The sequence below is a fragment of the Cicer arietinum genome, chromosome 5 (genome assembly GCF_000331145.2).
Source record: "Cicer arietinum cultivar CDC Frontier isolate Library 1 chromosome 5, Cicar.CDCFrontier_v2.0, whole genome shotgun sequence".
Taxonomy (NCBI): domain Eukaryota; kingdom Viridiplantae; phylum Streptophyta; class Magnoliopsida; order Fabales; family Fabaceae; genus Cicer; species Cicer arietinum.
The window spans coordinates 73,436,357-73,454,255 of NC_021164.2; the positions used below are offsets into that span (position 1 = coordinate 73,436,357).

At 28.2% G+C, this 17,899-nt stretch overlaps 2 protein-coding genes across 2 annotated transcripts; one reads left to right on the forward strand and one right to left on the reverse strand.

The window, feature by feature from the left end:
- The first annotated feature begins 1,911 nt into the window (after nt 1-1,911).
- LOC101511444 (probable ADP,ATP carrier protein At5g56450) lies at nt 1,912-5,932 on the forward strand. Its single transcript, XM_004501408.4, has 2 exons — nt 1,912-2,632; nt 5,049-5,932. Exons 1-2 carry the CDS (start codon nt 2,273-2,275, stop codon nt 5,679-5,681), a joined length of 993 nt encoding a protein of 330 aa, XP_004501465.1. The 5' UTR covers nt 1,912-2,272; the 3' UTR covers nt 5,682-5,932.
- A 7,011-nt stretch (nt 5,933-12,943) lies between these two features.
- On the reverse strand, nt 12,944-14,095 carry LOC101511135 (glutaredoxin-C6-like). The gene has a single exon (XM_004501407.4). The coding sequence runs from the start codon at nt 13,992-13,994 to the stop codon at nt 13,647-13,649; it is 348 nt and encodes a 115-aa protein (XP_004501464.1). The 5' UTR covers nt 13,995-14,095; the 3' UTR covers nt 12,944-13,646.
- Nucleotides 14,096-17,899: the final 3,804 nt, after the last annotated feature.

Here is a 17,899-nt window from a genome sequence, read left to right on the forward strand (position 1 = left end):
CTTCATTTATATTTTTTTTCCACGCTTCTTTTCTGTCCTTAAGTTTTTTTTCGGCGTTGCAGTTTTATCTGTTTGTTTTATTTTATTAATAAAATTTATTTATTTATAATTTTTTATTTATTAAAATTGAAGAAAAATAAAAAAAAAAGTTGTGAATAGAATAATATTAAGTTGAGCAAAAATAAGATAAGTTGTTAATAAAATTGAATTATTAATTTATTTATAAAATATCATGAATAACACATTTTTGCAACATCTGCTCAACCGCATTAACATTAATATATTTTTTATAAATATATTTTATTTAATTCTATTAATATAATTTTATTTTTTAAATATTTTTATTATTTTTTATTTATGAGATGCTACTTCCTAAAAGTTATAAAAAATATAAAGTATTATAGTATAAATTTTTTGGTTTAATTGCAGTTCAAGTCCTCTTATTTTAGCTGAATAAAGTAGTCCTCCTATTTTGTTTCTCTTCAGTTTTAGTTTTCCAAACAGAATTTTTGTCCAAAACTTGATTAAGTTTCATTTTTTTTAAGCCGCACAACACCATTTATGATCATAGATTTCAGGTACAATTGATGCACCACGAAATCTTGAGACATAATATGACTTAAATAAACGCAAAATAAAATGAAACTTTATCAAATTTTTTATCAAATTTCTGTTTGGAGACCAAAATTGGAGAGAAACAAAATAGAAGAACTACTTTTGCGATTCAACTAAAATAAGAGGACTAAAACTGCAATTAAGCTAAAAAAATTCAGTGTAAAATATGTGATTAATTTTTAAGAAAAATAAAATATACATCAAATTTATTTAATTGTTAATGCTTGATTTACTATTTTTATTTAAAGTAAAAAACATGTGGGGAAGATCAATAAAAAAGAGTACAAAAGAAATGATATAGACGGTTGACTATGAGTCAAGATGAAAGGGGTGGCAACGAAAGCCTTTAAAATAAATAATAAAAAAAAAAAGTGAAAACAAACAAATCTTAATCCTCACTATTATAGTTGTTTTAGGCAATTTCGGACTACAACAAGAACTAATTAGCGTTCGACGCAACACCAATTTCGGCTGAGGTATTTTTATAACAATTTTCATTTTCTCTTTTTGTATTTTCTTTCACTTTCGGGTTATATTCAGTTTCCTTTTCATAAACAACTAAATGCCATGTGAATTATATCACATAATTCATTTATGGGTCAAAAATTAATTAAAAATATTGGTTAAAAAATATTTTTTATAAATTACTAAAACCAATTTCTTTTATAAATTACTAAAACCAATTTTTATTTATTTTAAATATATTTTAAATTCTTATCATTTTAAAATGTTATAATAAAAAAAACAAAAAAAAAATTTAAAATTATGTTTTTACGAAAAAAGTGTAACAAATGAACCTTATCTATTTATTTAATGTAAGATCCATAAGCTCGTACACTAAAAATAGAGTTGTCAGTTAAAAAAAAAATTCTTAAAAGAGTTTGTAATATTCTTTTTAAGATGCTACTATAAGTGTCATAAATTTAAGTGGAGTTTAAATTTATAGTTTGTAACATATTATATTTTAAATAAAATAAAAAATTATTTATTTATGTCATTTTATATTTATTAATTAATTCAAACATTAATTTTATCAAATGTTTCTAATTTAATATGCTAATGTATTAGTTAACATCTATCAAATAATTTATTCAATATAACTTTATTTGATATCAATTTATTTATCTATTTTCCGATATATATTCTTAATATTGTTTTATTTTTCACTGTGTACCAGAAATCTGAAACAATATGAAAATGAAAAATGACAAATTTTAATAAGAATGAATTTGTAGACTAAAAGCAAGACGTTTCATGTAAAATTTTCTTTATCTAACACGTGGATGAATCGAGAGATTGTTGACGATAAAAAAAAAAAAAATCGAGAGTGTGTCAATGGAAGACAAAGAAAGTCAAACGGAATAACCATACGAATTCCTCCCTTCTCAGCCGCCATACCATATCACAAATTCAACCAACTTTGCACGATTCCTTGTTCTTTTAATTTCTCTATACACGCACACCACACGCCTTATGGAATGAATGCTCATAACATAAAAGGATAAGCTTTCTTTCAACGTTGATAGCTGAAAGTGAAATCACCCAGGATTAGGTTAAGTCTATTCATTAAAACGATGGTTACCGTGTACCCTTTTGAGCAAAGTTTGTGAATTTACGGAAGAAAAATCAAATAAATAAAGTAGCGGCGAATCGAAGGATGAGCGGCGAGGATGATGACCCAGAAGAAAAAAGATTGAAATTAAGAGAAGAAGCGTTGAATTTGAAGAGTTCTTATTCTTCTTCTCGGTTCAATAATTTTCAACGCGATCTTATGGCTGGTGCGGTTATGGGTGGTGCGGTGCATACAATTGTGGCCCCGATTGAAAGGGCTAAGCTTTTGTTGCAGACACAAGAGAGTAACTTGGCTATTGTTGCAAGTGGTCGTCGAAAATTCAAAGGGATGTTTGATTGTATTATTCGCACTGTTAGGGAAGAAGGTATTATCTCTTTGTGGCGTGGTAATGGTAGCAGTGTTCTTCGTTATTATCCTTCTGTTGCACTCAATTTCTCTCTTAAGGTTCGTTTGGTTTTTTATTCGTTTCTGTTTTCTTCTCGTCCTGTATTGTGCTTTCAAATTTATTTAAATGATTATTATCCCTGTGCTTTTGATTAATTTGTTTCACAAGAAATGTATAAGCCCTAATAATGCATTTTATTATGCAAACTTTTGGAACTTGTGTGTTGCATTATGGTTTTTCTTCCCACCTTTTCATGTGGTATCCCTATGCAGCATCTATATATATATATATATATGACACTGAAACATGTGGTTATATTCAATCACTTTCATTTTCTTAAACTGTTATCGATGTCGGTGTTGTGTGTTTGTGTCAATGCTTCATAGGGGATATCGGTTTTTTATGGTTTTGCATGCTAGTCTCAACATTATTGTCACACACACTTATGGCCTGATTTGTTGAATTGAGAATGCTATTTAGCATTTAGTTATTTACATGATAGTAAGAAACTATCATGGCTTGAGAAGAGGCATAAAGAGATTTGGAGCCATATCAAACACCATTATTTGGATCCATTGGGTTTGGTCATCTCATGAAAAAATGGGACGCAGCCAATTTTGAAAACTGGTTGTTATGCACTTGTGCTATTAATTAGGCAGCTAGTATTTCAACAGTAGTCTTTAATTTAATGATAAGAATTGAATAAAATTAGTTTCCTCAAGTCTTGAAGTGATAGAAAGTTGTTTGTTACTAAGAACCCTTAAACTGATGTGCAAGATGTGTTATTATATATTGTCTGCATACTCTGTGGTCAGCACCAGTGTGCTGTAGACGTTGGAGACAATAGGGGGATATTTACGAAGGAACTTTGATGCTCAAGTCAATAAAGGCAGAGAATATGTGAGTGCGGATAAACAACGCCAATACCTCGTCAGGGTGAGCTCCCTTCCTATATATCAAGCCCTTAGGCAGTATTGCATAGACTGAATGTGTTTTTGAACATGTCCTTCACTACTCTTCTGGACACATTCTCCAGAATTTAGAAGGGTTGTGGATGAAGGTCCATCCAGTTGTATTTATGTAAGGCAGTGATTGTCTGACAATCATTAGGATACTCCAAAACTGAATCCCAATGGATTATAAAGGAGGCAGATTTCTTCGGTAAAGGTTTTAGAAGGAGACCCTTATGGGACCTGTTAGGGACTTGTCTGGATTCTAGCCCATCTCTGACTTGGACTGCCATGAAGCGGCAGAGCCAAACGTCTAAACCACAATCCATTTTTTGATTGGGTTACCTTGGATTAGTTAATAAACATAGTACTTTACTTCCAATGTCATATTTCACTTGCTGTTAAATCATTTAAGGGAACCTATCATTTGTCCTGTACCACATTATAACTCCTGTTTTTCTTTTCTCACTCTCTCTAACAGGTTTTTCTCATATGTTAAGTTCACTATTCCAAACTCTTAATTGTTTCTTTTTGTTATTTCTGTCACCCGTATACAGTCCTTGCGTAGTAGTGTTCCGTCCCTTATTACTTCGGAACATTGGTGAAGAAAAAACTATCAAATCTTCCCTATTATCATAATAATCCTAATATTTAAATTAATGAAAGTCTATATACATGCATGAGTGCATCAATGTATTTAAATTATATTGTAACGGAAAATAATGAAATTTTACCTTTAGCCATCGACACATATGGTAGGAGTTGAGTTTAGACACTAAAAAGTTGACTTAGGTAACTATAATGAACTGGATATGAAGTTATGATGCACACAGATCCATCCATTATTCATTTAGTTTGAACTTTGTTTTCTTGAAGGTTAGGATTTCCTTTCTCTCCCGGAGTTTTTTCCACTTGTTGAAGGATATTTGGTCTCTTTTATTTTATTATTATATTTGTGACTAATGTCATTTTCTAACTGGAGCAAACTAAATGGAGTGTTTCAGCATAACTTGGTATGAGATCCTTAATTTAAAACAAATCAATTTAATCCAAGTAATAATAAAATGATATTTCTTTTAAAATTAAAAAGTGTCAAACTGCTAGATATTTTTAGGGGAGAAAGAGGAATTTGATGTATCCTGGTCTAGGCATCTGGGACTGGAAATTTTCTTATGTAAAAGGAAACACAGGGAACTTTTCAGTCAGGAGGATTTTGTGAAAGTTTTCAGAAATTTTTTCGGGCTAAAGAAATTTGAGGGCCATAAATACATTTTAGTAGCATTTTTATGTCCAGAAGATGATGGAATATCATCATAGGCTAATACTTTGGGATTATAACGTATAAAGTTTGAAGTTTAATTTCCAAAACTGATGTTTTTCAATGTATATTTCTTGATGTTGTTTTGCTTGTCACTCACTCATATATTTAATGAAAATTGATTATAAGCGAAGCTGAATTGATATTGTTACATTTAATGCATAGTCATGAATCATGATGAACCATCTCTCGTGTTTTTTTGAACAGGATCTTTATAAAAGCATATTAAGGGGTGGAAACTCTAATGCTGATAATATTTTCTCCGGTGCATCTGCTAATTTTGTTGCTGGGGCTGCAGCAGGTTGTACATCACTTGTCTTGGTATACCCCCTCGATATCGCACACACTCGCCTTGCTGCTGACATTGGAAGGACAGAAGTACGCCAATTCCGAGGCATTTACCATTTCTTGGCTACTATATTCCATAAGGACGGGGTTCGGGGTATTTACAGGGGCCTTCCCGCATCACTTCATGGTATGGTGATACACAGAGGTCTTTACTTCGGAGGGTTTGATACTATAAAAGAAATATTGTCTGAAGAATCTAAACCTGAGCTGGCATTGTGGAAGCGATGGATGGTAGCTCAAGCAGTCACAACCTCGGCCGGTCTTATATCTTATCCGTTAGACACGGTTCGTAGGAGGATGATGATGCAGTCTGGAATGGAACGGCCGGTGTACACTAGCACCCTCGACTGCTGGAGGAAAATCTATAGAACAGAAGGATTGATTTCATTTTACCGCGGAGCGGTTTCGAATGTGTTTAGGAGCACCGGCGCAGCAGCTATCTTAGTCTTGTATGATGAAGTCAAGAAATTTATGGACTGGGGGAGATTGTAAAAGAAGCACCAGCCTACGTAGTTAGTTCATTTCATTTTGATACCGGGTACTTCAATACAAATTTATTATAACAACCTTTTATTTTATACATTTATTGAGGCTTAGGATATTTTTTGTAAATTACAAATGAGCTCCATTATAGTTCATTTGAAAATGCATCTTGAATGGCATTCCAACTCAAATGCATGCTTGTTAACTATATTTAATTTTTTTTTTATAATAATTATAAGATTTAATTGTAGTTTTGTTCATTCTATTTTTACCTGTTTATGGAATAGATCCTCTATTTTAAAATTTTCCAATTTTGATCCTCCGTCAAATTTCTAGAAACATAAATGATATTCTAACGTATTTTAAATATGGTATTGTGACATGTTTTAAATGGTCTGACGTACGACATGATGATATAAAATCATTGAAATTGATTAATTATTTATATATCATTAATTAAATTAAAAAATAAATCATTTCTAAAGTTGAAAATGAAGTTTTCAGGGGTTTTATTGCAATATCATAAATGTTGATTGTATTATATGACATCATTTAAAATTTATCACACTATCATTTTGTTTAGTCTAAAAATTTGGAGAATAAATCAAAATTAAGAGATTTTAATATGGAGAGATCAATTCCGTAAACATGGGAAAATATGGGGGAAAACTACAATTAAGCTTGATTATACATTTATAATATAGGTAAAAATACACTTATAGTCTTTTAAGTTAAACTCAATTCTAGTTACAAATCTTTGATAAAAAAATAACCAAATAATTAAGCTCAAATCGTTGATAAATTTCAATTAAAGACGAATCATTTAATTATCTATGTATCAATGGAACTCTAGATTTTGAAAACTCAATTTTCCTTAGAACCATAGATCTCCAATATAATAACTTTATATTTGCATTACATATCATATATCGAAGTTAATAGTAGAAAAGAGATAGATCTCCAATATAATAACTTTATATTTGCATTACATATCATATCTCGAAGTTAATAGTAGAAAAGAGAAGTTCAAGTCCAAACATGTAAGCGTTCATGGTATAAAAACTGAACTGAATTAGATTACAATATTGGTTTGATTTAGTTTTTAAAAATCACATTTGAATCAAGTTTAGTGCAGTTTTTAACCAGTTTGAAATTGATTTATAAATATAAACTAATTTAATATTTTGAACAAGTTTTTATACTTTTTTTTGAATTTTTTTGAATTTTTTTATATTTTCTATTTCTTTTTAGAAAAATAAATTTAAAAATTTTTCTAAAATAAAAAAAATATTAATTAAGGTTTACAAAATTTGAGTAAGGGTCCATTTTGATATATGAAAATTTAGTCATTGAGAAAAAATAAAAGCATTTTTTTAGTACATAAGAAAAATAAACCTCAATAAATTAGTCTGTGAGAAAATTTTGAAAAACTCAATTAAGCCCCTAAAATAATTAAAAACACATTTTATTTTATTTTTAAATAAATTAGAACAATTTAGTTTTTCACTCAATTTAAGAAAAAATAAACCCTAGTGTTATTTTATTTAGAAAAACCACAAGTCTGAAATAGAAACTCTTTTGATTCCATAGTAGTATGCGATCTTGAAGGAGTGATTTCTACTATATTTGTTATTTGTTTCAGAAGCTGCACTTTCTTCTTCATTCTCATGTTTTTCTTCTTCGTCGTCGTGTTTTTGAAGGTGCGTTATTGTTCTTCCTACTTGTGTTTTTGAAGGTACGATTTCATGTAATGTTTATGCGAATTTTGCTTTTTTGTTGCTATTTTATGTGAATTTCTTATTCAAGTTTAAGTAACAAGCATAAATTAGGTCAACAAATTAAAAAAAATTAGTTGGGTAAGAATAAATTACGTGTTGATACCTTTTTTTTGTATGTTATGTTTTGTATAATTTTGGATAACGTTGTGGTTTAACTTAGATATTATTGAGGTTGTGGTTTAAATTATATTATAATTTAGTGAATTTTTTGTTGGAGGAATTTAATTGTTCATTTTATTATTGTTAGAAACTTAATTGTCTATTTTTAATTATTGTCAAGGACTAATTGTCATTTTTTACAAATAAATTACATGTGGGAGAATCAAGATGATGAGTCATCAGACAACTTAGGGAAAAAAAACTCAATTTTCTAATTATGGATAAGTACTAATTTGGCCGGTTTATTTTTCTTAGAGACTAACAAGTATTTTTATTTTTTTAATGACTAAAATGGGTCTTTAAAAATTTCTTATTAACCAAAATGAGCTTTTACTCAAAAAAGTTTAAAATTATTAAACTTTTTTTTGAATTAAATTTGATTAATTAGATTATTTTAAATATGTAATTTAATTTATGAACTATTTAATTGGTTTAATTTATTTATACACTACAATTCAATTTATCAATATTCTTCAATTTAATCGTATATTTTTCACTCCCTTACAAACATACTTTCTCACCTCAATCCTCATTCTCCTTTTTATATAAAATCTTGTATTTTGTATATGCTTACTTTTTAATCTTTTTCATTCTTTAAAAAGGACACTCTAAGGGGAAAGAAAGGAAATGGGGTGTATTATATAAAACTTAAAAAGAAAATTCATCATGTTATGATTGTATACATACATGGACAAAATGAAACGGAAAAGTGGAAGAGGAGTGGTGGGAACTCCATTAAAGAGTGTATATAAATGAATAAAGTTAAAAGCGATGCTTACACCCCTTAATTTATTTAGTTGTTTTTTTAATCATTCCTGTTTATATGTTCTGGGATTATTCACAACCATAACATAATTTAAGATGCTTTTTTTCATGCTGGACTGTTTTGAGAGGATAGTGCATTTCCTAAAAGTTTACCCGAGCATTATGGAGCACTTGATTTTGACCTTGGCCGCCTAAAGCCAAATTCTTATTTTCTAGTTTTGTTTATTATACACTTTTTTATAAAATATTTATACATTTCATTTTTTTTCATTAAAAAAATTTAGAAAAAATTTAGTGTGAATGAATGATACTCCCATCTAAAATAGAGAAAGTATTAGAACTCACTAAACACTATAAAAGGATTTAAATTTATAAACCTATACAACAAACTAACTTTGCATTTGCAAGCATCATTTTTTGTTTATATATATATATATATATATATATATATTAAGACATGAATATAATAGATTGAAATTAAAATAATTACAAATATGTTATCTCTTCATTGAAAAAAAAAATTGAAAATATATTATTAAAATGATGAATGAAATAAGGTCGATTTTGTATATATATGGATAATAGATAAAAAAAATCTACTTCTTTTCTTCAATTTTACGGTAGAGAGTATGTTATTCACTACGCTAATAATATACTCTTTAATATACATTTCTGAGCTTTTACTCAAAAAAGTTTAAAATTATTAAACTTTTTTTTGAATTAAATTTGATTAATTAGATTATTTTAAATATGTAATTTAATTTATGAACTATTTAATTGGTTTAATTTATTTATACACTACAATTCAATTTATCAATATTCTTCAATTTAATCGTATATTTTTCACTCCCTTACAAACATACTTTCTCACCTCAATCCTCATTCTCCTTTTTATATAAAATCTTGTATTTTGTATATGCTTACTTTTTAATCTTTTTCATTCTTTAAAAAGGACACTCTAAGGGGAAAGAAAGGAAATGGGGTGTATTATATAAAACTTAAAAAGAAAATTCATCATGTTATGATTGTATACATACATGGACAAAATGAAACGGAAAAGTGGAAGAGGAGTGGTGGGAACTCCATTAAAGAGTGTATATAAATGAATAAAGTTAAAAGCGATGCTTACACCCCTTAATTTATTTAGTTGTTTTTTTAATCATTCCTGTTTATATGTTCTGGGATTATTCACAACCATAACATAATTTAAGATGCTTTTTTTCATGCTGGACTGTTTTGAGAGGATAGTGCATTTCCTAAAAGTTTACCCGAGCATTATGGAGCACTTGATTTTGACCTTGGCCGCCTAAAGCCAAATTCTTATTTTCTAGTTTTGTTTATTATACACTTTTTTATAAAATATTTATACATTTCATTTTTTTTCATTAAAAAAATTTAGAAAAAATTTAGTGTGAATGAATGATACTCCCATCTAAAATAGAGAAAGTATTAGAACTCACTAAACACTATAAAAGGATTTAAATTTATAAACCTATACAACAAACTAACTTTGCATTTGCAAGCATCATTTTTTGTTTATATATATATATATATATATATATATATTAAGACATGAATATAATAGATTGAAATTAAAATAATTACAAATATGTTATCTCTTCATTGAAAAAAAAAATTGAAAATATATTATTAAAATGATGAATGAAATAAGGTCGATTTTGTATATATATGGATAATAGATAAAAAAAATCTACTTCTTTTCTTCAATTTTACGGTAGAGAGTATGTTATTCACTACGCTAATAATATACTCTTTAATATACATTTCTTCTTAAAATTTAAATTGATTAAATTAAATTATGTGACTCAAATAATTTTTCAAAATTCATGTAATTTTTTTGGCATGTAAATCCATATAAATTTCACTAATAAACGTAATGTTAAAAAATACTGTTTTAAAATATTACATTTTAAGATTTTTTTCAATAACCTTCTTTTTAAAAAATTCTACCAAAATATTTCCTTTTCAAAACTATATAATAAAATACCTCATTTTTATATTCATTTACAAGTCGCCTTCGTAAATAACGATTTTCTTAAGGAAGTTTAAGTTTGCAAAGACAATTTTCTTAAGGAATTTTTCAAAAAAGAATTTTTTTTTTTAATTAACAAATATATTATATATATTGTTTATTTGAAAAAAAATTAATTAATTTTTATTTGCAAACTCAAAATTTTTTAAAGAAATCGCTATTTGCAAAAACGACTTGTAAGTGAGTATAAAAATGAGATATTTTAATATATAATTTTGAAAATGAAATATTTTAGTAGATTTATTTTAAAAAATTATTATTAAAAAAAACACACATTTTAATCCTTAAAAAGCATACCTGTGTATGGAAATAGAATCATCAGGCTTACGTGAGGGTGTAAGATTCTAAAAGATACACAATTATAAAAATAAAAACCATAGCATGGATGCCACATCTGAATTAGCATTAAAGAAAACAAAAAATGTAGAAAGTGAAACACGCACTCACTAATTCTGGGATTTGTAGTGGTTGATGTCATCACTCATCACCTTCTGTCTTTTCCCAACTCAAAGGAGAAGCATTGGGTCACAACTCAAAAACGATGGGAAGTGGGGTTAGGATTTAGGACTCATACCTTTGTCATTGTCCATGTTCTTATATATCCTTGTGATCCATCAATCAAACCCCAACAATTAAATTAAAGTTATTTATAAAATAAAATTACAACAATCATTTGGTGTGAATTGATAGATCACAATCATATATTATAATCATAAAATATTATGTAATTATTGATAATTTATCGATCTTAAGAAAAAACTTTATATTTGACCTAATAGATATGTTAGGTCGGATAACTAATTAATATTTATTAACTTGATTTTAAATAGTATTCTTATTTTTTACCTCTCTTATTTAAAAATATCGGTTAAATTTTAGAAGTTAGTAATTCAAATTAAAATAATTGTCTTATTGGGTGGATCTAGTGGAATGAAAAAAATTCCTTGAGTAAAATGATCTAATGTATGTATGCCAAAAAGAGAGGGAGGGATGGGAGTTAAAGATTCAAGGTTAGTCAATATGAGTTTTGGTTAAATGGAGAGACGGCAATAGGCTAAATATGGTTTTGAAGTAAGTCGGTTATCGGTTATCGGTTTAGACATTGCTTTGATTAGTTTATGTTTTAATTCTGAAATTGATTGGTTTGTAATGAATTGAAAAGAGTTGACACTTGAACTACAATTGATTGGTTTGTAAATTTGGCTTGAGAAGGTAAGAACAAGTGAACAACGTGACGCACCGGCTCATCGAAGATGCGATGTCAGCAATTTCGTAAAGTTTGTCCTTACTCTAACTTTTTGTTCAAAATTGCATCTATTTATGCTGAAATTTCCGTGACAGTCTTCAAAAGAATATATGCTTTTTGTTATTAAAATTGATCAAACAAAATCGAGGAAACGATATAGATATATGCGGTGATTCCCTTTACTTCACCATTCAAAAAGAATGGAGTTAATTTTGTTCTTAAAAATGCAATTGATACTGTGATGCACTCAACAAGGGAATCATAAGAGGCAGAAGGATACCATTCCAACCCCTTTAATGAAAATTATTGTGGTAAAACACGATTATTTATATTCACTACCTATCATAATAATGTATTTGGTTAAATCACTTCACTTCGTCCTATATATCACGACAAAAAAAAAAAACAATTTTTATTGGTAGTTAATATGTAACATTCTAGTACACATATTCATTAAAGTAAAAATGAGTTAACAAAAATATATGTATTTGATCCAAAATTTAAATTAAATATATCAATTTCTATTTATTAATTTTTACATATAAATAAGAACAGATGAAATATCATACTATTAATTCATTCAATGTCTTTGGATTATAAAGTTAGATGGTTACAACAGCACTATCATTTATCTAATGAAGTACAGGTAAAGTAGCAATATTAATAATGTTCTTGAGGACTAAATTTAGATAGCTCAACATGGTATTTAATTTCATGAATGTGTGATAAGGGGCCAACGCACGAGAAAGCAAGAAGAGACGTGTAGGATTTCAACAATACATTGTTCATTTGTTTGCAATAATTAGAAGAGCATATACGGCCTTATATAATTTGTCTATGTTTTTGTATATTGCAACTTATGTTTATCACTAAATGAATTCATTTCTTTTACATTTGCAATAATAAGAGGGGAATATGGTTTTTTTTTTATCAAATTATTTTAAAGTGAATAATTCACTTTAAAAAATAAAGTGAATAATATTAATTGTTAATTGATTAATCAATGATTAGTATTAAAAGCACATGTATCTGATTATGGACAGTTATAATAACTCTTATCTATTTACTTTAAAATAATTAATTTTTTGTTTATGTTTGAGTCACAAGCTCTCTTTATCTTTTTTTTTTTCAGATTTTTTTATTTATTTTATTTTTACTTTTCCTCTATATATCTGTTGCTGAAAGTAAAAGAATAAATGTAAATTAAATATGAAATCTTAAAATTTTATCCTAAATAATTAAGTACAAAACAATAAAAAAAAAAAAAGTGTGAAAAAACAGCTGATAATTATTTCCTAAAGTATTTTGGATATGACATTTTTGTTGCTTAACGACTTAACCCCAGGAAGCAGACAAACAAAAGAAAAAGGAAATACCTATTTGGTGGCCATAGTAGTGGTCCCACCAATTCAAGTTCTTGTTCAAACACAGAAGAAAACAGTAAACCACAAGCATAGTAGTCCCATAATTTTGATCCCCGACTATGGTAGTTGGTACTAAAAGGGATGAAAAGAGAAATACAGAAAATAAGCTTAGAGATCGCCATAGCAACCCGAAGCTGTGAAACATATTTAACAAGTGCAACATCAATACTGATACATTAATATTAACATTTTGCAATTTCAGCTTTACCCCAACTCTTCACTCACTTCCAAGTTTCATCGTCCATTAATTAATAGATATTTTTACCACAACCAAAAATAGATACTCTGCATCCCCTAAATTATGTTACACTACGCATCCCTTCAATGAACCTGTTGATAAGGATTAGTATCTGCAGGTGTATGTTGACCAAAATAAAATACAAATTGGGATTCAGCCGAAATTAAATTATATAATTAGCGATGCATGATTTTACATTATTGTTTTTGGGAGAGGGAAATGATAGTAATCAATAGGTATATATTTAATTGCGAGTGTAAAATATAGGAATAATAATAGCACATATATGAATTATGTGGAGGATGGTTTCATCATATCCAGAGAGCACCAACTTGAACGAGTTTGGGAACAAGGTGACCGGTGACGTGGAGGGCAACGAGGGACTCCAAGCCGCCGATGCAGATCCCGCCGATGAAAGCAGCCGGAGCGAGATGAGTAAGATAATCGTGGGTAGGGAGAGCGGGGATCTCGTGGTCATCCAATTGGATGACGGTTGGGTGAACTCCGATGGTGGAGAGTAGATTCTTCATGACGTGGCACATGCAGCAGGAGGATCGGGTGAAGATGATGACGGGGTTTTCGGATATGAGGCGTTGGATTCGGGTTTCGGTAGACTCGTCGAGGTCCATGGATAAAGATGAGTTAGAGTTAGTGATCATGGTTGTGGTAGTGAGGTTAAAGACGACGTCGTTTTACAGCATAATAACTGGTTTTGTGGGGTTTGGAGTAGCAGAGAGTTTGGAGGGGTTTTATTTATTTATATTCAAATATTTTTATAAAATGGAATTGGAGAATGGAGATAGTGTTTGCTTACATCACCTTTTCTCTTTTCACTTTCTGCCGTCTCTACACTGCTCATACCCCACGCGCGCTTCTCCCATTCTTTTCTGTCACGCTCTTCACGATTATGACTCAATGTGCCAATTTATCACCCAAAATAAATTAACTTGCATTGTAATCCAATTTCATTTAAATTTAAATATGCTATCCAAAATATTGTTTTATATATTGTGCTGTATTTGTAGATCTATTTAAACATTAAATTAATTGATGAATTGTGCTCAAATGATACTCCCTCCGTTTTTTATTATAAGGAAAAATAATCATCTTTTTTTGTTTTTTATTATAAATAATTTTAATTAGCTTTTCAATTTTTAATTTTTAATATTTCTATAATACTTTTCATTAAATTTTTATTTAACTTTTCAACATCACTACTACATATTATTGAAACAATTTTTATATCTATTTGTTTTCTTATTTAAGAAACATAATGGTTGTCTAATTTCAGAAAGAGATGATTCATGAAAGTGTCACAAAAATTTTATTATTCATTATGGGCATTTTTGTAAATATATATCCTTTTATTAAAAAAAATTAATTGATTTTAACTAATTCTTTCATACATGTGCAATTAGTTTAAATTGTTTATAATAAGGAACAAAAAGAGTATGACTTTTTATACGTTTAAATATTGAATTTTTGAAATTTAATTACATCTTTTAGAATAAAAAATTATTTTATAATTAATTGTATATGTTAACTTCTTTTTTCACCTCTATATTTTCAAAAAAAAAACTGCAATTAACATATTTGAATTGGTCAATTCAAATGTATTTTTTTCTTTTAAAATACACATCTAAATTGGTCAATCTAAATAAAATTAGAGAGTGAAAGAAAAAAATTATTCTTTTACTTTAACACAATTAAATATGTCATAATCAATTTTAATTTATAAAAAAAAAAGTAAAATTACACATACACTAATATACACTAATAGCATTATCAATAGTAAATTTAATTTGGATTGCTTAACCCATTTTGGTGGGTCCATTTTGTGCCCTGTGATTTTTAAGAAACCCATTAAAAAAATATAAAAACATTAAGTGGATCCTCATACATTCAAATGACATTTTAAAAGATAAAAAAATATATAAAGTGATGCGATAAATATGATATATTAATAATATAATAATAAAGTGATGCGATAAATATGATATATTAATAATATAATAATAAAATAAAAAAGATAAAATATTTGAAAAAGTAAGAGTTACTATATCATTGTTGTAAAATTTCACTTCATTGACATTTTTTAAAATTTTGTCGCTTGTCTCTCAACTCTCCCTTCACCTTATCCCACCCCTTCTTCTGGGATCCCTCCTGTCAATTTCTCCCTTGGTCCTATACTTTATTATTAACATCTCACTCACTATAAGAAAAATACTTTTTTTACGGGGTAAAAAAAAAAACTCTCAGAAATGCTAAAAAATAATCGAAAACAGCCATGTTATAGTAGTGTTTCAATAACTACCACCAAATGAATCGTATTAAGCTTGAATGGATTTGACATCTTATGGATTAAAAACCAGACTTTTGATTAGTGGTTGATTTTATAAATTCTGTATATAAAACACACCTCATGCCTGATACTCCGTTCCATTTGAATTATGTTGTGACCCCGTCTCTGTCTAAAAAATGTATGGAATAAACAAATCTTGTGGATCTAACTTAATTACATAGCATAATGTCCCATAAAGTGTAAGTCACATGTCATGGTTCGGGTGTTAACCAAGTTTGATTCCTTCCCAATGGGCCAAAGTAGATACATAATTTATTTATAATTTTGAGAGAAAAGTAGCTACATAATTAATAACTAGTGTTTTTTTAAGGTATAATTAATAATCAGTTGAACTTGACGTATGCCCTTCTATTATTTTCACGTATTATTACATCAATCACATAACACTAACCCCAAACACAAATTCAGCCTCAGCTTTTTTAAAAGTTACTTTAATTATATAACCTGGAGGAATAATGCAAATGGTTAGAATTTGTCCTACGTTTACAATTTATTTGGTTAATTTCTTAGATTCAAGGAGTGGGAATGGTTTTAACAAAATCAAGTTGATCCGTTGTAATTTTAACAAAATTTACAAGATAATGGTGTATTTTGTCAATCTTATCCTACTTTCTTTCCCTCTCATCTTTCACACTAATAAAAAAACTTAACGTCTATGAATAATTTTTGTTTTGGATTGTGTAAGGTACAACTCATTAAGAATAGGACTTAAAGATCCAAAATCTAACATTCCTGCATCTTTTGATAACTTATCCTTCATCGCCGATCCTAATTTTAACGGGAGAAAAAAAATCAGAGTTGAAGATCACAACACAGTATTTATCGAAGATACGAGTTTTATACTCTTAACGAGTCTAGTTTTTGCCCTATAAATGACATTGTTCAAATTGTTGGGAAGTTTGGGGGAGCGCGACATCCGAAATAGACTAAACATCAACAATTCTTAAGAGACTTAGACACCACATCTCAACCTAAAACTTTAAGGCATTAGATTTATGGGTCATTCTCATTATATATCCAATATAACCTCCATTCCTAGTCAATGTGAGACTAACCACTCATAATTGAATTCCAACACAAACATAGTTGAAAATACACCATTTATATCCTGAAACATATACTCACAATCATAAATTGACTTCAAAGTCATAACACTTGCAAGTATCATCCCACCACACGAGGAGACGAAGTGCTACCATACTAGCTAGTTCACCGGCCGATCATCCTTCGCGGTCCATTTCAAATTACTTTTCATATTTAAAATGATATGAATCGTATCAAATGTGTTAGGAGACTAGTTTTTTATATATATATTTAATTATATATAACTAAAATAAATGACTTGTCTTATGCGAAAATAAATAATTTAAAAAATATCAAAATACTAATTAATCAATTGTTTTATAGATTAATCATGATCAAATTTGATTTAATTAAAAAAATATATTATTATTTTTTATTTATATATTTTTCTTATCATTAAGAAATAATAAAGCGGTCACTCATTATAGAATGAATGAAATAAAATACATTAATTTTTTAAATAAAATAAATATAAGGTTGGATTGTTGGTCAAAGTACATATTTAAAAAATTGAATATAATGAAGGAGAAAGTTCAACCCTCTAACATAACTAAACTAATTGTAATATTTAACATTTGTCCTTTAATAAAAATAATGTTTTAAAGGAAGGACTGTTTGCATCAAACAAGAATTAATTGACTTGAAGCAATGGTGTTCGAGGATCGACGATTCAGGTATATCTATCCAATCCAAATCAAAGTGTTTGACATTAATTTTTTCTTAATTAGTTTGTGAGTTGAACAAAAACCAACATGTCCATGTTCGATGTGGTTAGTGAATTAATCAATACAATCAGTTGATGTGAAATTTGTCGTTTTATTCTTTAAATACCATTTATCACTTATGATGTGTTTTTAGTCCTACTTATCAATGTTATTAAACAAAATTCAATATATTTCAAGTTTTTTTTTTTTTTTCATTTTTGGGATATAATATATGATTTTGTTTATAGTGCACAAATGAATTAAGTATTGTACAGTGCACAAGTATTTTTTACCAGTCGATTTTGAAGTTCCATCATATGCAATGGTACACCTACCAGTTAAAAAATGTATTGATAAAAAATAATTATCCATCATGCAACACTTAACTCACTTGTGCACAGTAGCATTAACTATA

Bases quoted from the DNA above. Each gene is read 5' to 3' on its own strand.
- LOC101511444 (XM_004501408.4), top strand. From the start codon at position 2,273: ATGAGCGGCGAGGATGATGACCCAGAAGAAAAAAGATTGAAATTAAGA. The intron at 2,633-5,048 runs GTTCGTTTGGTT...TTTTTTGAACAG, and splicing joins CACTCAATTTCTCTCTTAAG to GATCTTTATAAAAGCATATT.
- LOC101511135 (XM_004501407.4), bottom strand. From the start codon at position 13,994: ATGATCACTAACTCTAACTCATCTTTATCCATGGACCTCGACGAGTCT.